The 22,346-nt window shown below is 47.7% G+C and overlaps 1 protein-coding gene across 1 annotated transcript in view; it reads left to right on the forward strand.

Moving 5' to 3' along the window:
• Positions 1-22,346, forward strand: part of LOC140904149 (uncharacterized) — a 671,145-nt gene that overhangs the window by 14,381 nt on the left and 634,418 nt on the right. The window contains exons 3-6 of the mRNA XM_073326460.1: positions 8,069-8,150; positions 10,967-11,093; positions 13,174-13,287; positions 13,695-14,706. Of these exons, the coding sequence (XP_073182561.1) occupies positions 8,069-8,150; positions 10,967-11,093; positions 13,174-13,287; positions 13,695-14,706 (1,335 nt within the window). The remainder of the gene's footprint in view (positions 1-8,068; positions 8,151-10,966; positions 11,094-13,173; positions 13,288-13,694; positions 14,707-22,346) is intronic.

The following is a 22,346-nucleotide window of genomic DNA, read 5'->3' on the forward strand; positions in this document are numbered from 1 at the left end:
GGACAGATGCCTTGGACTCCCCCTTTTCTAGTCCCCCCGTGCAGACTGCCCACTTTCAATGACCTGACCTCCGACACCCCCCTGTTGCTCCTCCTCCATCTCCGTGTCTCATTTCCTGGGCAAAAGGTGTCACCTGGTCTCACCCCTCTCCTGGGTCTCAGGTTACATAAGTGCAGGCAGCTGGACGCTTCACCTGCCCCGAGGGCTCAGCAAAAATTATACACCCAGTTCCTACCACTGAAGTTTTGGGTGCAGTACACTGGGAAACTGAGGTACACACAGTTTTAGTATAGGACAGTAAGACTCACAGGCAACACCCACTTTGTTACAGCCTCACATGCTCTCCCTTATGGATAAATCTGTCCATCTATCTGCCGCCCCGACCGGGAAAACGGAGAAGTCTGCTGCTTGCCAGGAGCTAAGATTCACAATGTGATGGAGAGACTGCCAAGACACATCAAGCTCTCAGATCGCTACCCCTTCCTGCTTCTTCACGTGGGCACCAATGATACTGCCAAGAATGACCTTGAGCGGATCACTGCAGACTACGTGACTCTGGGAAGAAGGTTAAAGGAGTTTGAGGCGCAAGTGGTGTTCTCACCATCCTCCCCGTGGAAGGAAAAGGCCTGGATAGAGACCGTCGAATCGTGGAAGTCAACGAATGGCTACGCAGGTGGTGTCGGAGAGAAGGCTTTGGATTCTTTGACCACGGGATGATTTTCCAAGGAGGAGGAGTGCTAGGCAGAGACGGGCTCCACCTAACGAAGAGAGGGAAGAGCATCTTCGCAAGCAGGCTGGCTAACCTAGTGAGGAGGGCTTTAAACTAGGTTCACCGGGGGAAGGAGACCAAAGCCCTGAGGTAAGTGGGGAAGCGGGATACCGGGAGGAAGCACGAGCAGGAGCGCGCGAGAGGGGAGGGCTCCTACCTCATACTGAGAACGAGGGGCGATCAGCGGGTTATCTCAAGTGCCTATATACAAATGCACGAAGCCTGGGAAACAAGCAGGGAGAACTGGAAGGCCTGGCACAGTCAAGGAATTTTGATGTGATTGGAATAACAGAGACTTGGTGGGATAACTCACATGACTGGAGTACTGTCATGGATGGATATAAGCTGTTCAGGAAGGACAGGTAGGGCAGAAAAGGTGGGGGAGTTGCACTGTATGTAAGAGATCAGTATGACTGCTCAGAGCTCAAGTATGAAACTGCAGAAAAACCTGAGTCTCTGGATTAAGTTTAGAAGTATGAGCAACAAGAGTGGTGTCGTGGTGGGAGTCTACTATAGACCACCGGACCAGGGGGATGACGTGGACGAGGCTTTCTTCTGGCAACTTGCAGAAGTTACTAGATTGCAGGCCCTGGTTCTGATGGGAGACTTCAATCACCCTGATATCTGCTGGGAGAGCAATACAGCAGTGCACAGACAATCCAGGAAGTTTTTGGAAAATGTAGGGGACAATTTCCTGGTGCAAGTGCTGGAGGAACCAACTAGGGGCAGAGCTCTTCTTGACCTGCTGCTCACAAACCGGGAAGAATTAGTAGGGGAAGCAAAAGTGGATGGGAACCTGGGAGGCAGTGACCATGAGATGGTCGAGTTCAGGATCCTGACACAAGGAGGAAAGGAAAGCAGCAGAATACGGACCCTGGACTTCAGAAAAGCAGACTTTGACTCCCTCCGGGAACTGATGGGCAAGATCCCCTGGGAGAATAATATGAGGGGGAAAGGAGTCCAGGAGAGCTGGCTGTATTTTAAAGAATCCTTATTGAGGTTACAGGGACAAACCATCCCGATGTGTAGAAAGAATAGTAAATATGGCAGGCGACCAGCTTAGCTTAACAGTGAAATCCTTGCTGATCTTCAATACAAAAAAGAAGCTTACAAGAAGTGGAAGATTGGACAAATGACCAGGGAGCAGTATAAAAATATTGCTCGGGCATGCAGGAGTGAAATCAGGAAGGCCAAATCACACCTGGAGTTGCAGCTAGCAAGAGATGTTAAGAGTACCAAGAAGGGTTTCTTCAGGAATGTTAGCAACAAGAAGAAAGCCAAGGAAAGTGTGGGCCCCTTACTGAATGAGGGAGGCAACCTAGTGACAGAGGATGTGGGAAAAGCTAATGTACTCAATGCTTTTTTTTTTTGCCTCTATCTTCACGAACAAGGTCAGCTCCCAGACTGCTGCACTGGGCAGCACAGCGTGGGGAGGAGGTGCCCAGCCCTTTGTGGAGAAAGAAGTGGTTAGGGACTATTTAGAAAAGCTGGACATGCACAAGTCCATGGGGCCGGATGAGTTGCATCCGAGAGTGTTAAAGGAGTTGGCGGATGTGATTGCAGAGCCATTGGCCATTATCTTTGAAAACTCATGGCGATCGGGTGAAGTCCCAGAAGGCTGGAAAAAGGCTAATGTAGTGCCAATCTTTAAAAAAGGGAAGAAGGAGGATCCTGGGAACTACAGGCCGGTCAGCCTCACCTCAGTCCCCGGAAAAATCATGGAGCATGTCCTCAAGGAATCAATTCTGAAGCACTTAGAGAGGAAAGTGATCAGGAACAGTCAGCATGGATTCACCAAGGGCAAGTCATGCCTGACTAATCTAATTGCCTTCTATGATGAGATAACTGGCTCTGTGGATGAGGGGAAAGCAGTGGATGTGTTGTTCCTTGACTTTAGCAAAGCTTTTGACACGGTCTCCCACAGTATTCTTGTCAGCAAGTTGAAGTATGGGCTGGATGAATGGACTAGTGATCAGTGGCTCCATGTCTAGTTGGCAGCCGGTATCAAGTGGAGTGCCCCAAGGGTCGGTCCTGGGGCCAGTTTTGTTCAATATCTTCATAAATGATCTGGATGATGGTGTGGATTGCACCCTCAGCAAGTTTGCAGATGACACTAAACTGGGAGGAGAGGTAGATACGCTGGAGGGTAGGGATAGGATACAGAGGGACCTAGACAAATTGGAGGATTGGGCCAAAAGAAATCTGATGAGGTTCAACAAGGACAAATGCAGAGTCCTGCACTTAAGATGGAAGAATCCCATGCACCGCTACAGGCTAGGGACCGAATGGCTAGGCAGCAGTTCTGTAGAAAAGGACCTAGGGGTTACAGTGGACGAGAAGCTGGATATGAGTCAACAGTGTGCCCTTGTTGCCAAGAAGGCCAGTGGCATTTTGGGATGTATAAGTAGGGGCATTGCCAGCAGATTGAGGGACGTGATCGTTCCCCTCTATTCGACATTGGTGAGGCCTCATCTGGAGTACTGTGTCCAGTTTTGGGTCCCACACCACAAGAAGGATGTGGAAAAATTGGAAAGAGTCCAGCGGAGGGCAACAAAAATGATTAGGGGACTGGAACACATGACTTATGAGGAGAGGCTGAGGGAACTGGGAATGTTTAGTCTACGGAAGAGAAGAATGAGGGGGGATTTGATAGCTGCTTTCAATTACCTGAAAGGTGGATCCAAAGAGGATGGCTCTAGACTGTTCTCAGTGGTAGCAGATGACAGAACAAGGAGTAATGGTCTCTAGTTGCAGTGGGGGAGATTTAGGTTGGATATTAGAAAAACTTTTTCACTAGGAGGGTGGTGAAAGACTGGAACGCGTTAGCTTGGGAGGTGGTGGAATCTCCTTCCTTAGAAGTTTTTAAGGTCAGACTTGACAAAGCCCTGGTTGGGATGATTTAATTGGGAATCGGTCCTGCTTGGAGCAGGGGGTTGGACTAGATGACCTCCTGAGGTCCCTTCCAACCCTGATATTCTATGAGTTTATGAAATACCCTCTAAGAGATGTTTGGTGTAATGGGTTTGTCATGTTTCAAGTGAGAACTGCTGGAAATAACCAAGCCAGGGAGAGGAATACTTTCTGCCAATGGCCTTCAGGACGGGTGCTGAGTTCACTGCAGTGCCCCTCGTCCCCTCTCCATTTCCCTTCTCGGTGTGCTGTCTGGGGTGCTGCCCTGCTTCCTGCTCCCCAGGCCACCCCGTATCTACTCCATGTGCCAGGCTTTTTGCAGCCCCCAGTGAGAGGCCATCCAGCCCATCAAACTGGTGCCAAAGTGCTAGGCCTCAGGCCTTCTGGGGTGCACCTCTGTGAGTCCAATTGCCCCTGTCCTAGGGGTGCTACAGGAGCATGTCCTTCTAGTGCGTCAGGGCTCCACCCTCTCGTTGAGGCCTAGGGGCACTTTCTTCTTCTCTTGAGTACCAGGTGAAACAGCAAAAGAGCCAACTGTCAGCAAACAAGGATAAATAAAGGAATGAAAGAAAATAGAGGGGAAAACACTGTGAATAGATCCCATCAGGATGTGGGCCTCTCTTACTTCTGGGGGCTGTGGGAGTGTCTCAGTTACCTTCAGAGTTTACTGGGTCTCCAGCGCAAGTTGCAGCCTACTCCTCCTTTGAGTTCTGGGGATCCCCACCCTCCCTTGGTGAAGGCCAAAGCCCCGAATGGTGTCAGCCCTCTCTCTTGGGCTGGAGATGCTCCACAGACTCTTCCCTTCCCAGGGTTGCTCCCCTTTGAGTAGAGTAGATCTCTCCTTTTAACTCCTGCTCCAGTCCTGGCATGGTTTGCAGGTTTGGAGGGGCTGGGCCAGTCCAGACTAAAGCAGCAGTTTAACCGCTTCTTTGCTAGCTTGGGGTTTATATAGCCCTTAACAGGCACCCAGGCCCAGGGAATGGCACCCTATCAGCCCCATGCCTGATGTGGTGGGACGACCCACTGGCAGTATTGCCTTTGAGGGTGCTGCTCCCACTCCCTCCCCTCCCCCTTTACTGCCACCACAATGCCTGTCACCTTCACTTCCTGAGGGGTGACCCCCAGAAGGTGTGTTTTGTTATTCCTTTCCCTCCCTCCCTCTTCCTCCCCCACCCCAGGATCAGTTGTGCACCCTCTGTCTCAGGAGTTAAGGTGGGTCATGGGGTGCGGGTGATGCTATGCTGGACATCCATCATCACTGAGGGAGTGGCAGCCTTGACCCTCCTTGAAGGTTGCCGGGATGTTGATGTGCACTGGAGGAGAACTGGGGCTTGACTGAGTCTATGGACCATTTGGCCCACACTGTGCCACTGTAAAGCCTGCTCTGCATTCCTGCAAATTGCTGCTGATGGCGTTGCTCCCATAAGTCTCTGTAACGCTGTCTTCGGTGTCTCGAGAGCATGAGCACCAGCCTCAGGCAGACTGGTAAGAACCAGGGCACAAACCCCAGATTGGTTGAGGTCGATATGTAGATTTCACCAATTAAGTATCAAGTGGAAATGCTTCAGGCACTGTAACAGCATTAACATGGAATCACGGACAGTCCCCTTGGATCATCCCATAGATCTCACCACGCAGCTGAGCTCACCTTTGTGACAGATGGTCCCTTCCACCAGGAGTTTTCAACCTTTTACTTTCTGAGGCCCCCCCAACATGCTATAAAATACGCATGTTTTGACCATGTGGGCCAAAATAACTGGTTTTCTGCATATAAAAGCCAGGGCTGACGTAAGGGGCTAGCAAGCAGGGCAGCTGCCTGGGGCCCCATGACACAGGCCCCCCCAAAGTTGCATTGCTTAGGCTTTGTCTTCAGCCCCAGGTGGTGGGGTTCAGGGCCCCAGATTTCAGCCCCATACACTGGGACTTCAGCTTTCTGTCCTGGGCCTCTGAATCTAATGCTAGCCTTCCTTGGTGTCCCCCCTGAAACCTGCTCATGGTCCCCCACATAGCTCCAGACCCCTGGTTTAGAACCACTGCCTTACACCACGAATCACAGCAATTTTCAGGTTATTGCCAGTCCCAAAGGACCAGGCACTTACTTGGTCAATTGAATCTTCAATCTCACAACAAAGAGAACACTTGTAACCATTCATGTAATTACCTATATTAAGATTATTTAAAAGGAAACGAGTTGTTTACAAAGTTAAAGCAGGTAATCCTATAGATGCAGACAAGTTACAGTCTTAAATTTCAAAAGATAATAGAAGCTTCTATAATAAGCAAGCTCTACTTATTCTTTAGGACTAACCCAGGCTAAGTAGCTGGGGATCGCTTGCTTATGCCTAGAAACTTTGCCCCGCAGAGCCCAAGCAGCATACAGATAATCAGTTCCTTCCGTATGGGGTTTTTTATCCCCTTCCTGCCATGTGCTCTGAGCTGAAAACTCAGCTAATGGGAAGTCAAGAGCACAACAAGAGTCTTTTGCCTTTTTTAACATCCCATAATAGTCTATCTGGGGTTGATGGACCTTTCCTGCCTGGCAACATATAATACATTCTGTTGACAGTCAGCACTTCACACAGGTAAAGTCTCTCTCCTGTTCGCTGATTTACAGAGCTACAGAGGCTCACAATGCAGCGAGTCAGATATTAACCCAGGTGGCAACTCACAAGCATTCAATAAAGCCTAAACCCTAAACACATTCTTATAATTCTCATACCTGTTCTAACAATACTAACATAGGTGAGCCAAACTGATTCTAGCTCTGCGTTTGTCCATGTTCAATTAAGACATGGGGGCTTTTGCAAGAGCCAACACCTCATCTGCCAGTGTCACAGGCAGGATGGGTGGGGATGGCGTCTCTAACCTCTGTTTGCCAGAAGCTGGGAATTGGTGACAGGGGATGGATCACTTGATGATGACCTGTTCTGTTCATTTCCTCTGAAGCACCTGGCATTGGCCACTGAACTAGATAGACCATTGGTCTGACGCAGTGGGCCGTTCTTATGTTCACAGTCTCTATCAGGAGTATCTACTCATTTGGACTCACTGGGGAGCCACAGAAAGAAACAAGGTGTGCTGAGGCAAGAAGGCCCAGTCTCAGAGCCCCCAGGATCACACTTGCGAAAAGCTAAAACTAGGCCCAACCCACGAAAGGGGGCACTCCCAGGAGAGACTGTATAAAGGCTGGAGTATCAAACAACTTTGTAAACCTGAGACAGCTGCATTGGGAAAAATGACAAGGAGAATCCCACAAAGTGACGACTTTCATTCTGCTCTTCTCTGGCCTTTGGTTCATAGAATCACAGAACTGGAAGTGACCTCAAGAGGTCATCTAGTCCAGTTCCCTGCACTCAAGGCAGGACTAAGTTTTATCTAGATCATCCGTGACAGGTATTTGTTCAGCCTGCTCTTAAAAATCCCCAAGGATGGAGATTCTACAACCTCCCTAGGCAATTTATTCCAGTCCTTAACCACTCTGACCGTTAGGAAGTTTTTCCTAATGTCCAACCTAAACTGCCCTTGCTTCAATTTAAGCCCCTTGCTTCTTGTCCTATCCTCAGAGGTTAAGAAGAACAATTTTTCTCCCTTCTCCTTTTAACAACCTTTTATGTAATTGAAAACTGTGATCATGTTCTCTCTGTCTTCTCTTCTCCAGACTAAACAAACCCAAGTTTTTCAATCTTTCCTCATAGGTCATGTTTTCTAGACCTTTCATCATTTTTGTTTCTCTTCTTTGGACTTTCACCAATTTGTCCACATCTTTCCTGAAATGTGGTACCCAGAACTGTACACAATACACCAGTAGAGGCCTAATCACCACAGAACAGAGAGGAAGAATTACTTTTCGTGTCTTGCTTAAAATACTTCTGCTAATACATCCCAGAACGAGGTTTGCTTTTTTTGCAACAGCGTTACACTATTGACTTATATTTAGCTTGTGATCCACTATGACCCCCTGGTCCCTTTCCACAGTACTCCTTCCGAGACAGTCATTTCCTGTTTTAAATGTGTGCAATTGATTGTTCCTTCCTAAGTGGAGTACTTTGCATTTGTCCTTTTTGAATTTCATCCTATTTACTTCAGAACATTTCTCCAGTTTGTTCAAATCATTTTGAATTTGAATCCTACCCTCCAAAGCACTTGCAACCCTCCGGGCTTGGCATAGTCCGCAAACTTGATAAATGTAACAGAGAGACTCTGTTACTGGAAGGGTTTCACCCTGGTGGGAGGGGGCAAGGCCTGTACTGGAATAAGGTCACTCTGTGCTTCACAGCGTGGCAGAACCTAGAATGTCCATTAGCAGGGAAAAATCCTGGGGTGAATCGGCTTGTGGAATGGACAAAATCCCTGTCTGAATTCTCTCACATTCCCTTCTCGCCCTGGCAGGCTACAGAATAGCGTCCACGTTTTGCTCCAGATCATCCCATCCTCCCGGGGGAAGGAAATGGCTGCAATGGAGCTGGCTCAGGTAAGGGATCATCAGGGAGCTGGGGGTGGGCTCTGCTTGGAGGGAGGGGAGCAGTAAATGCATAGGAGGATGGGAGCTGCTGGAGGTGGTGGGAGGCAGGAAATATCTAGGGTGGAGAAAGGGAGGGGACAGGATGTGACAAACCTGCTGAGACTTGTGTAATCTAGGGTGTGATGGGTTTTCACCCCCGGAGCGCAGTTTGGGCGGACTTCTGGGAATTGTTATGCTCTCTAACCCTCAGGCTGGTCTGGCCCTTCTCACACTGCTTTGCTGGAGATTCAGCCAGACTCTCCAGGCCCTCTTATCACCCAACACAACAGCAACTGGCATCATGCGCCCAACTAAGCTACCTGAGTGCTTTACCTAAGCCACTCAAGGACAGATAGAAGACAACAGCCAATTTCCCAGCTCCCCAACCTCGCACACCGGCTGTTGTATAAATCCAGAATTATACCATCTTACAGTGCACTGGGAGCTGTATAATGTATAATTCGCCTTCCCCTCAATATAGGAAAGATATACACAACAAGCTAACCAAGCTGAGATTTTCCCCAGACACTTCACTCAAAATACACTGGTTAAGATAAAGCATAAAACAAGTTTATTAACTACAGAAAGATAGATTTTAAGTGATTATAAGTGATAGCCAACAGGTCAAAGCAAATTACTTAGGCTTAGTTTGAGTTTTTGCTTATTTGCTAACATACTAAATGGATAGAATTTGAATGAGCAATTTCTCACCCTGAGTGATGATACAAGCAGTCCTGCAAGTTTCCATACACAAGCTAGAAATCCCTTTACCCTGGGACCAGCATTTCCCCCAGTTCAGTCTTTGTTCCTCAGGTGTTTCCAGGAATTCTCTTGTGTGGGGAATGAGGCCAAGAGATGATGTCACACCCCATCTTAGGTAGCTTTTCCATATGGTGGGAACCCTTTCTTCCAAACTCAGTTTCCAGTCCAGTGTGTGGAAAAATACAGGTACGAAAATGGAGTTCAGTGTCATGTGGTCTTGTTGCATGCCCTGAAACATTCACAGGAAGGCTCAGCTCTTCCACGGGGTCCATTGCCTGTGCCAATGAGCCATCAGCACTGTCTAGCTTGTTCATTGTTTACTTGAAAGGGTAGTTGTGGGTGTTACCCAGAGTAAGCACATTGGAAATGCAGATACATAGTCAATATCCATAACTTCAGATACAAACATGATCCATGCACACAAATAGGATAATCATATTCAGCAAATCATAACTTCTCGAATGACACCGTACATGCTGCATCTTGCACAAAATGCATCATAATTATGTCCCAATCCTATTATAATCATACTGCTATGCTGAATATGGGCCATAGTGTCAGATAGGGCCTAATTTCAAGGCACAGGAGTTGGGAATGGAACTTTCCCTCCTTGTGGAACAGGAAATAACCCCCCAGCCAGAGCTGGGAAAACTTCCCAGACACCCAGTGCTGCAGCCTTGAATCTACTGACACTTCATTAGTTACCACCACCCTTAATCTTTGTGGCAACTGCAAACTTTATCAGTGATTTTATATTCTCTTCTAGGTTATTGATAAGACTGTTCAATAGCACAGGGCTAAGAACCAATGCTTGTGGGAACCCACTAGAAATAAATCCACTCAACCATCGTTCCCCATTTACAATCACGGTTTTTAATCTATTTAATGTATGCCGTGTTTATTTTGTATCATTCTAGTTTTTTAGTCAAAATATTGTGCTGAACCAATTCATAGGCCTTGCAGAAGTCTAGGTATATTACATCAGTACTATTAGCTGCAGCCAAACTTTTGATCTCATCCAATAAGGATGTCCAGTTAGTTTGATAGGATCTATTTTCTCTAAACCTTTGTTAATGGGTACTAATTATATTACCCTCTTTAATTCTTTGTTAATGAACTTCAGTATCAGCTGCTCCATTATCTTGCCCAGTATCAATGTCAGACTGACACTCTTGTAATTAGCAGGGTCATCTCTTTTACACTTTTTAAATATTGGCACATCATTAGCTTTATTCCAATCTTCTGGAATATCCCCAGTGTTCCAAGTCCTAATTAAAATCAATATTAACAGTCCACCATGCTCCTCCACTAGGTCTTTTAAAACTCTTGGATACAAGTTATCTGGACCTGCTTATTTAAACATTTCTAACTTTAATAGCTGCTGTTTAACGTCCTCGTGAGCTATTGTTGGAATGGAAAGAGTGTCATAATCAACATCTTCTGATATGACTACATCATTTGTTTTTTTCCAAACCTAGGAGAGAAATATTGAAGACTTTTACCTCTTCTGCATTATTTTTTGATAATTCTGCCATTTCTGTTTAGTAATTTACCACTACCATTTTTAGGATTATATTTGTACTTAATATACTTTTAAAAACTTCCTTCTTATTTTCATTGATTGGTCATTGATTTCTGATAGCTTCCCTTACCAATTTTCTACAATTCTGATCTAACTTATATTCTTTACTTCCCCTTTCTTCCCTATATTTTATTTGGAGAGTGTTGGGATTCCTACCAAGGAGCACCAGCAGGGTACAGAGACAGTCCCATCTCTTTTATCAAGCTCTTGCTGGTAGGTATGTGATAAATGTGAAGATTCTGCCTCCGTCTGTCAGCTGGGAGACACAAAGGTTCTCTCTTTCTACCCTCTGATGCCTCCTGGCTGCTCTAGGCAAGGTTGGGGTGGGAATCTGTTAACATGTGCCTCCCAGAGCTTCCATTTACCTGGTGCTGCTGTTCCTTGAATAGTGGGGTTATGACTGGGGCAGCAGGTACTGAGTGTTGGACTCTTGCTCTTTCAGGGGCCGGTGACTTTCGAGGAAGTGGCTGTGTATTTCACCAGAGAAGAGGGGGCTCTGCTGGACCCCACTCAGAGAGCCCTCTACAGGGATGTCATGCAGGAGAACTATGAAACGGTGTTATTGCTGGGTAAGGAGTCCTGTCCCCTGGGTTATTAGAAGCTGTGGGGTCTCTAAAGAACTTGAGTTAACTTTATATCTTTATTCGTCATACAAGTTTTGACAAGTTTCCTTGCCCTCCTTTTTTTTCCTTATCTCCCACCCACTAGAATAATTTTTGGACATGTGCCTTTTTGGTGCCGTCAGTCATTTAAAAATTGCATTTAATGTATCCTTATTGGATACATTCATAACTACAGCTTTCATGCCTTTTCCTCATTTTAAGAGGAAAATATGCCACCTGTAGAATTCTAAATTGAGTAAATAGGTCGATGACTGATGCATGGCTTGTGTGACCATCAGATGAGCTCCTCTTTTGATAGGAGAGTTCATAATGTTGCCATTCAGGACCCCACAGGTGAAGGGATAACAGAGCCGTGGGACGGGAGGAGAAGGGGGAGTAGATAATTCTGAGATGCCAGGAAATAGCGAGGGTGTGTGCAGGGTTAGAGCTAAGAAGCAGCAGGGAGGGATGAGGTAGTGAGAGACGAGGAGGGAACACCAGAAGCTCCCAAGGTGCCGGGAGGTGGTGCCGGCTGAAAGTAATGGGAGGAAGGGCACACAGGAAGTGGGCTGGGTGGGTGCGTGGGAGGGAGGAGAGGTTTGGGGATCTAGAGCTGTGGGGGGTCCCTAACCTAAGCATATTCCAAAACCATTCACACCAATCGGGCTTATCGCTATACACCCATAGAGTCTGTTCCCCAATGTTCCGTTCCCAGATCTGATGCCGCAGAGTGTTTCCCCCACGTCCCCCTTCCCAGCTCTGATGCCGCAGAACCTTGCCTGTGTCCCTGTTCCCATTCTCCCCCTTAATAAATCTGATTCCAATTTTCCCTCCCCCCTGTTTAACCCCAGTTTATATAGTTATATTCTCAGCTATACCTTAACCAATCATTTTACTGAAATTTAACTAACCAATCCTCACATATTGTAACATAATTCTCTAACCAATTATATCCTACTACCCTAATTAACTCACACCTAACAAAATTAATTATACAGCAGACAGAAACAATTAGAGAACCAGACAGATTAACAATTGGGGTGGCCATAAAGATAAAACAATACAGAAATGAGGGTACGACGACCATTGATAAGTGTTTTCTTGCCAGACAGGATGATATCAAACTAAATTTTCTTTAAGCATCTTAAGATCTGTTTCTTTGTCTGGTGGTGATGGGCACTATCTGGACAGGATTGTCTTCCAAACAACCCAATAGCACCTTATGTGACTGGTTTGGGATATGACAATGTGATCGTTCGCTTCCCGGCTTATGGCTGCCCCTGCTGCTTAGCCAAAGGCCTTAGCCCAGTGGTCCCCAACACGGTGCCCATGGGCGCCATGGTGCCTGCCGGGGCATTTTTGTGTGTCCCCAGGACACCCCATTGGTTCTCGGCGGTATTTCGGCGGTGGTTCTTCTTGCTGCCACCACCGCTTCTCGGCGGCATTTTGGTGTCCGGTTCTTCTACTTGGCATTTCGGCGGCGGGGTGTCCGGCTCCCGCCACAGTCTTCTGGGAATAGCAATATGGTATTCCCACAAGAAAGGTTGGGGACCACTTCTTTAGCCTAAGAACATGGCCTCAGACTATCCTAGTGAGAGAAGGTCCATACACAGGCAGACTGAGATTTTGATTCTTTGTTTTTATACCCCTGTAACTAGCTAAGTGATAAAAATACACCTAAGTTCTTAAAGTATACGCTTTACAGGCAGGCCCAGAATATCTATATTCTCACAGTGGGTTGTACCCCTTCCCCCATTTTGTGTCGGTCTTGTCTATTTAGATTGTAAATTGTTCAGGGCATGGGCCATCCACTGTTTTGTGTTTGTACTTGTCCTAGCACAATGAGGACCCAGTGTTAGTTGGTCCTTAGGTACTAAGGTAATGAATATGATTTAGAATAATAACTCCTCTCCTGGGTTGAGCAAAGGAAGTTGGCCTTGAGATGTTTCTGCATAAAAATGAGCTGGGCTTAAAATCATGGAATATTCTTTGTGACAAGTATCCCACAAATTCTACTGATCTTCCTTGTTTTCTTTGCCTTGAGCAGGGTTTCCAGTTTCCAAGCCTGATGTGATCTCGCAGCTGGAACGAGGGGAAGAGCCGTGGGTCCCAGACTTCCACGGCTCTGAGAAAAAAGTGCTCCCGAGAGCTGCCTGCACAGGTGAGGAATTGGTTAAAGCAACTCAAAAACTGTCCATGAATACAGGAAACATTTGGGATGCCCTACAAAGGCCTTGTGAGCTCTCCAAGTTCAGGATTGTTCCCTGCAGATGTGGAATCATTAGGCAGATGTCACTCATGGCCTCACACCTATCCTGACTGACAACTGGCAGCAGGTCCCTCCCTGATCTCGCTTTCCCCTGAGTGTTCTGGTGAGATGCGGACCAAAACTGATCCCTTCCTCTCTCCTCTGGGGAAGGGTTTGGGGAAAATCAGCTCCTGATAGGTTTGTTCTCTCCCGCACATATTTTGGTTTGTTCATCCCTTTTTCCATTCCTGTCTCTGAGATTTCCTTTCTCTCAGGCACAGGGAGTGACCTATGTCTGGATTCTCTCTGTCTCCCATCAGCTGTTGGAATGGTGAGTGAGAATAAGGAGAATCCCCAGAAGGAAGATGCTGAGCAAGTAGAACCATATGGGACGTTATCAGGAAGATCCAAAGGGAATGATTCCGGGAGTTGTGCACTCCCAGCAAAAGCCTGTGAGACTCAGCAGATGCCAGAGGAAAACTTCAGTAGCCACTCAGACCTTATTACACACGGGAGAATCAATTTGGAAGAGGCATGCTACATATGTCATGAATGTGGGAAAACCTTCAATGGAAGCTCAGACTTTTTCACACATCAGGGAATCCACAGAGGAGAGAGACGCTACATGTGCTCTGAGTGTGGGAAACGCTTCAATCGGAGCTCACACCTTATCACACATCAGACAATCCACACGGGTGAGAAACCTTATGGATGCTCTGATTGTGGGAAACGCTTCAATCGGAGCTCATACCTTATCATACATCGGAGAATCCATACGGGTGAGAAACCTTATGGATGCTGTGAGTGTGGAAAACGCTTCAGTTGGAGCTATGCCCTTATCGCACATCGGAGAATCCACACAGGAGAGACGCCCTACACATGCTCTGAGTGTGGGAAAAGCTTTAATCGGCACTCACAGCTTATTACACATCATAGAATTCACACAGGAGAGAAACCCTACACGTGCTCTGAATGTGGGAAATGCTTCAGTCGGAGGTCTGCCCTTATCACACATCGGAGAATCCACACAGGAGAGATGCCCTACACATGCTCTGAATGTGGGAAAAGCTTCAATCAGAGCTCAAACCTTATCACACATCGTAGAATCCACACAGGAGAGATGCCTTTCACGTGCTCTGAGTGCGGGAAAAGCTTCAAACAGAGCTCTACCCTGAGCAGACATCAGAGAATCCACACAGGAGAGAGACCCTACACATGCTCTGAGTGCGGGAAAAGCTTCATTGAGCGCTCAGACCTTGTCAGACATTGTAGAATCCACAGTGGAGAGAGACCCTACACATGCTCTGCGTGTGGGAAAAGCTTCAATCAGCGGTCATTCCCTATTAGACATCAGGAAATCCACATGGGAGAGAACTGTAAGAAATGCCTGGACTAGGGCTGGCCAAAGATTTGTTTTTAAAAGTATTACATTTACTAATGTATAGTGATCTTTGCACCATCTTCACCATGGTCTCTCAGCTCCCCTAGATGAGTTGCCTGCTTCTGCCTTTTGCAGCTCCCCCTTCTTTGGGGTCAGTCCTGTGATCTTTTCTATCAACTCCTTTCTTTTTTTTTAGTCATAAGAGTGTGTCCCCCTCCAGCCAGGAATGTTCATCAGCTCCAGAGAGATGGTTTGATCCCAACAAGCTACACTGAGGAAAAAACTACCTGTGCCTTACATCCACTAGGACTGTACATGGCATTGGCTGCTCAAGTTAGTGATCTTGGTGTAAAAAGACAGTTATAGTTGTAGAGCAGATACAGCCCAGGTGCAGTGGTTGACATTAGCTTTCCCCTTGGCCTTACCTAAACTCCATCACTTTTCCTAGTCTAAACAAACTCTGAGCATCCCGGTTATACTGTTCCCCCATTTCAAAGCAATTGTTAGTCATCAAGTTTCCCCTTTGGGAACAAATTGTTTCTTTCCCAATTGCTCTGATGTTACTTCAGGTTGTGCTGGAGAGCAGATATTTTTGCTACCATTTTCCTCACTTAAAATATATTGAACTATAACAAAGAGCAGGAACAGGGCAGGGATAGGGAAAAATGTCATTTCACCCTCTGTAACAACAGAAGAAGATAGGGTAAGTCAGAAGGATTCCCCATCACCATCCCAATCCTCTATTGTTCAATTGCTTAGGTCAATATTTTTTCTAAAGGGCTGGAAAGAGGATTCCTTAGTAAATGACATGTAAATAGGCAAAATACTCATACATTTGGCTCCCACTGCAGTTCTGGCCCAGGCCCTGCAGGAGATGGCTCTTGAAGATATCTCCTTCCTAATCAGGTGCATGTTGCCTATTATTTGGGAAATACAATCCCTTTTTAGGTAGAGATGGGAAAAATGGAAGTGACGTTTCTGTTCAGCTCACCCCTGGGAGATGCTGCAAATGTGTAGAAAATAGAATCCGTGTTGAATGTGATAGAGCTGCAGAAAGATACCTATTTTTAATAGCTACCTGACGTTTAGTGTCTTACAGGGATTCTAAAATGCACCTGAATTTAGTCCCTAATTTTAAATCTGTGCCACCAGATTAAAGAAATAAAAGGGCATATTTGGGGGATTTATACCTCATTATCGCGACTGATATGTTGTGTGGTTGGTGAAGAATTCTACCCCCGAGAAGTGTAAAATTACTCCAAGTAAGGTCAATGATTTGACAAGAACTCAGGTAGAAATTGCAGGTATAAGTGGTTGATTTTCACCCAAAGAGATGGACGCTGTGGTGACCTGTGGCCCAGGTAAACTGTTTTTAGAACGCTGCTCCCTAGTTAAGTGGCATTGATCACACTCCTAAAGAATGCCATGATTAAATTGGGAACAACTGTCTTTTACCATTTGGATCCAAAGTTAGATGAAGCACAGAGAGAAACAGCCGATTCCTTCAGAGCCATTCCATGCCTATGGGTCCCAACCTGGCTGCCTTGTTGGACAAGAAGCACTTCCATGCTGGACAAATGATGGTAGCCAATGAGGGAATGTATCAGATTCCAAGTTCACAGGATACTTGGATGCTGAGTCCTGACTCTGTGGTTTTGTCTCTTAGTTTTGGTCTTGAGTCTTATGCATTTGTATCATTTCTCCACCTCCTGCTACTTTGAAAGATTAGAAAGTGTGAAAATAGAGCACAGGTGGTTTTTCTCATCATGCAACTTTCCTACATAGTGTGAGACCCCTTTCCACCCACACTTACGGGAGAAGACCCAGGGAGAAATGAACTCACAGAAATGGAAGGCTCCTAGGTTATTATAGAATGTGACTTCACACAAAGCTCACTGGGTGGAAATGGGAATCAAGAGAAAACTGCCCTATAGGTTTATATTTTGTAATCTTTGAGTAAGTTACCAGCAACAATGAAATTAAACATGAAGTTAATTAATGTAATGAAAGAGGCTGATTCTGTGATAACTTTCAGTGTTACAATATAATTCAGCTTTTCTTCTAGTTCTCTCCCTGCCCCCTCCTACTATAAATGGTGGCTAATCCTGAAATTAAAACCTCACTCTAAAGGAATTAGAGTGGGGGAATATGTGAGAGAAATAGCATGTACGAGAACAGAGACCCAGTATAGCTGTAATTATTTGTATTTCAAATGGAATTTATTTTGATAAATTTTAAAATCTTCTGTTAAGAGGAAAATTATTTGAGACAAGATGTGAACCTTTTATTCAGTGAGAGGGGAACAGCCAGAGAGTTCCCCAGGTCCCTTCTCGCAAATTAAAGGTGTCACATCAGGCAGGAGATATCAAAATCTAACATGGTGATGAATGTGTGATGGTAGCTTTTCTGGGTTGTTTTTTTGGTTTGGTTTGGTTTTTTAATTTACTTTTTGTTTTGTTTTTGCAATCAGTCATTTTTATACGTGCTGAGGCCCCTTTTCCTTTTGATCACACCTGTTTAACCCCCAGGCCTGGCTCTGAAAACCTCCTCAGAACTGGCCTTGTGTTTCTTCATGTTTGATGTCTTTGGGGTTCACACACCCACACGACATGGAGTTCACAGCAACAGATACTATGAGAAGCCTGCTGGGTTAAGTGGGCCTTTTCCAAACTGACATTAGCCCAAAGTCTGCCTCAATTCAGCTGGATTGGAACATGTCTGTATCAAAGGAGTGGTTCACTCCTGATTTTCCCAGAGACCTCGGGGGAGGTGTGGTAAGATAGGATAAGTAGGAATTGAGAACAGTGAAGTTAAAGGTAAGGGTGAGCAGGTCAACAAACCTGTTGTTTTCATTCCCTCTGACACATCTGTCACTGGTCATTCTCAGGCAGCACGCTGGGCGAGATGGACCATTGGTCTGACCCTGTATTACCAGTCTTTCATTTTTATGTAAACCATCTACAGCCTTGTCTACACTGGCAAGCTTCTGCACAGGAAAGCAGCTTTCTGTGGTGTAACGTCTGAGGTGTACGCACGGCCAAGCCACTTAGTGCGCAGAAACTGCGCAGCTATAGCGCTGTAAAAAACCCACCCCAACAAGTGTTGTACAGCTCTCTGCACCGGGGGTACAGCGCCGCGGGGCCGGTGTAGACACTCTGGTGGATTACAGGGCTTGTGATTGGCCTCCGGGAGGTGTCCCACAATCCCTGTTCTCGCCTCTCTGGTCATCAGTTTGAACTCTACTGCACTGCCCTCAGGTGACTGACCACGAACCCCACCCTTAAATTCCTTGGGAATTTTGAAAGTCCCCTTCCTGTTCGCTCGGTGATGCATGCAGTGGTCTCAGCGCATCTTTCCAGGTGACCATGCCTGCTCCACGCACCAGGTGATCCCTCCTCTTGGAGCAATGCCAACCTGCTGAACCTCATAGCATTTGGGGAGAGGAGGTTTTCCACTCCCAGCTGTGCTCCAGATGTGGAAATTATGATACCTACAGACAGATTTCATGATGTATGAGAGAAAAGGGCCATGACCAGGACACACTGCAGTGCGGGGTCAAAGTGAAGGAGCTGCGGAACACCCACCACAAGGCAGAGGAAGCAAACTGCCACTCCAGTGCTGCACCCACAAGCTCTCACTTCTACAAAGAGCTGGGAGCGATACTCACTGGTGATCCCACCTCCACTGTGAAGGCTGCTGTGGATACTTCAGTGGCTCATATGCCAGTCGAGAGTGGACTGAGCCAGGAGGAGGAAATCTTGGATGAGGATGTGGAGGAGGACCCAGAGGCAGAGGACAACTCGGAGGTCAAAGATGCATGGAGCCCGGAGTTCTTCTCTACCCCGGAGGAGGCTAGCCAGTCACAGCAGTCGGAGTTGGCGAAGCACAAACAGGAGAGGAGGCCTTTGGTAAGTGGCTTTGATCTGGGTAATCACTGAAGCGAGTTGTTGGGGATAGGAGGGTTGCAGAAAGCAGGCTTGTGTCTGTATGATGTGCATACCACCACGTGCCTAGTCTGAGTGGCGGAACAGGGTGATGATTGACTCCCTCGCTTCATGGGAATCTGCCTCAGAGATCTCCATGAAACTCTCATGATACTGGGCAATCCGCTGCTGCAGGATCTTTGGCAGAGTTGCTTTGTTTCTTGCCCCATTAAGGGTAATTTTCCTGTGCCACTCTGGAGTCACCGGGGGGAGGAGGGGCAGAGACCATTGCTGCACACAGGTGAGCCACGTAAGGGCCAGGGCGGACACCACAGTCTTGGAGAAGACCATCCTTTGATTCCCTGCTCACCCTCAGGAGCAAGATATCTTCCGTAATGGAAACAGCCTGTGGGAAAATGTGGGCACACAAATGATTATAAGGCCCCCTGCCTACAGTGCTGTCTCTCCCCAAGAGCCACGTGTCCGCTGTATAGTACCGTCCTGGACAGTGATTTCCCCTACCCCCGCTGTTACCATTTTGGCGGTCATGGGGCTCATGTGTGCTCGGCTGGGGACAGCCAGTTAGTGATAGGTATGTGAATAGTGGTTGTATTTTAAATCACTGCATCAATGGTCTGTGTGTTGCAAACAATACTGCTTGTGTAAAATGTTGCATTTTTACTTTCAGATATGACCTTGAGAGCCCAGTCTCCCTCTTTGTTATTGACGGCTGTTCAGAATTAGAAAGTGGCCATGAAGAACTAAAGAGAATTTTCTGCATGATATCATGATGCACTCCATGGCCAAAAGACAAGAATTGAAGGAGTGTCGGGACAGCGAGAAGAGGGACTGAAAGGAGAATGAGGTACGCCAGAACAAAGCCACGTATGGGCTCTTAAACGTTATGGAGTGCCAAGCGGACACAGTCCAGGCACTACTCGCACTGCCAACCAAGCAGCTCCATGCCCACCCTCCCTTGCAGACACTATCGCAAAACTCTTTCCCTTGCGCCTCCCTGACACCATCAACACACTCTTCTCAACCTCCTGCCTCCAGTCTGTACCTGCTGCATTCCACCCCTGCCCCATCACAGTCCAGCCCTGTGGACTCCCCTTACCCACTGCACTCCACACCTGTCCCTCTGCAGTTTATTCGTGCTGAAGTACAGTACCCGCTGCACTGTACTCCAAAGGATAACGTTGCATATAATACCTGGACATACACAAATCTTTAACCATCCCGGGACCTCACCTCCTTATGGGACCGTCCCTTCCCCCATCCCCCACAGTGCTGATTCATTTTTCTTTTTTGTTTGTTTGTCTCTCTCCTCTGGTGGTTGCTTTTTAATAAAAGAATAGTTTTGGTTTGAAAGCAATCTATATTCCATTAATTGAAAGCAAACAGAGCCCTGCAAAGCAACAAGCAGTTTTCTTAAGCCTTCATAGTGCATCATCTGCACCAATCACAATCACCTCCTAACATTACAAGCTGTGATACAACATGGCTAGAGGGCAGCAAGCAGGAGAGTGTTTTTTTTTTTGTAGCAAAAAAAAGGTGTTTTTATTTGCATAACACACTTAAAAAACTAAACCAACAGCATATGCAATGTGTAACACAGCAGCCAAACACAATTGTTTTCTCATTAGCTTCAGGGGAGGGAAGTGTTCAAGCTTGCCTGGGCCCAGAGTGGGGGGCTTCCTTGACTCTCGTCTTCCACCCTTCCGAGTTACCTGGTGGCCCAGAGCGAGGGGGCTTCATCGACTCTCAAGGTCTGCCACCCCGTCGAGTTACTGGCGCCACACCCAGTGTCACCAACAATTGCCTCCTTTGAAAGCACCCAACAAGAGGGGCAGGCTGTGGGGTGGACAATCCGAGGGGGGAGCACATGCACCCACGTGTGAAAGGACCCCTCTAAGGTAGTGGTGTCCACAGCAGCAATGGCTGGGGCTGGGGTCCCTTACTCTCTCCCCCAATCAAAGGGTCAAACAAAGGGAACCGGATGGGGACACCGAGCAGAGAACCTCGGACAGCACGCACCACTCCTCAAAAGCATCAAGGGAGTTGGACGCTGCCCAGAGGAACTCCGCCTGGATACGTGAATGGACCGAGGATCGGAAAACGGCCCCACAGTCACAGGAAACTCCATCGGCCAGCCTCCTCTCTCTGGTTTTATAGATGGCTGTTTTAGCGAGGGCCAGGAGGAGGTTAACTAGGAGATCCCGTGACTTTGTGAGTCCACAGATGGGGAGTGCATAAATAAAAAGCTGAGGGGAAAAATGCAACCAAAAACATAATAGAAGATTTGTGAGGAGCCGGAACAGGGGCTGCAGCCTGGCGCACTCCAAATATATGTGCCCCAGGGTTTCCCTCACACTGCAAAAGGGACAAGTATCTGGGATGGGGGTGAACCGCCCCAAGTACGTGCCTGTGCCTACAGCTCCGTGAAGGAGCCGCCAGCTGATGTCCCCGATGGGCCTCGGAACCAAGGTGGAATATAGGCTGGCCCACTAAGGATGCTCACCCTCCAAAGGTGGCAGAAGGTCTTGCCACTTTGTGTCGGGGCGGGACACTAGGGTGAGGGCATGAAGGGAGTGGCACACGAGCATGTGTAGATGTTTCCTTAGTGCAGTTTGGAAGCATACCGGCTGTAGGTCATGCGAGGAACGAGGTCTGGGGAGCCCCATGGGCCGAGCAAGCATCAGGGGATCCAGCCAGTCTCCCCGGTCGTAGTCCAGGAGGTCTCCAACTCTCGTGACTTCTGACAGGATCAAGCTCTGGAGCACCGAGCGGGACGCCGCCACCTGCACACGGAGCTGGGGTTGTGTAGCAGGGGTTCTGCGAGGAGATCTGCCCCCTTGGTGGCCGCCATGGATCTGGTCATTAAAAACAGTTTCCAAGTCCAGAGGAGGTCCTGGTAGAAGACCGGCAGCCCAGAGAGGTCTTGCGGAAGACCTCCCGGACGGAGATAAAAGAGCTGACGATCATATGGGAGCCCTCGGATGTGGCATAGGATGGCGTCCGCCAGTATGCTCCATGCCGAACTGCCTGCACCATAGAGGAGCTTCTGTAGGGCCTGGAGGCGGAAGACGCGGACCTGAGTGTGCAGACACTTCAAGCCCTGTGCTCCTTCCTTCACGGGTAGATGAAGAACCCCTGCAGGGGCCCAGTGCATTCCTGACCAAAAGAACCCTAGAATTGATGTCCGGAGGTTGGTCAGGAAACCTGGGGCTGGGATCAGGGTGTTGAGCAGGTACCAGAGCATGGACAGGACTAGTTGATTAAGCACCAGTGCTCTCCCTCGGAGGGAGAGACATTGGAGTAGTCCAGTCCATTTCCGGAGCCGCTCTATCACCCCTCCCTCTAAATTTTCCCAGTTCTCCGGCAGAGAGGGATGTGTGGCAGAAAGGTAAACGCTGAGGTAGAGCAGTGGACCCGCGCTCCACCGGATAGTCTGAAGCGCGGGTGGGAGGGAGCTCGCCTGCCGCCAGTCTCCTACCGCCAAGCCAGAGCTCTTGACCCAGTTGACCCGGGCGGAGGAGGCTGCCGAATCGATGGCCTGGCAAGCCTCCACCCATGCCAAGTCACCCAGGTCCTGGATCACGAGGATCATGTCATCAGCATACGCTGACAGGACCAGCCGCAGCTCCGGCTCCTGCAGCACCAACCCT

The sequence above is a fragment of the Lepidochelys kempii genome, chromosome 28, assembly GCF_965140265.1.
Source record: "Lepidochelys kempii isolate rLepKem1 chromosome 28, rLepKem1.hap2, whole genome shotgun sequence".
NCBI classification, from domain to species: Eukaryota; Metazoa; Chordata; order Testudines; family Cheloniidae; genus Lepidochelys; species Lepidochelys kempii.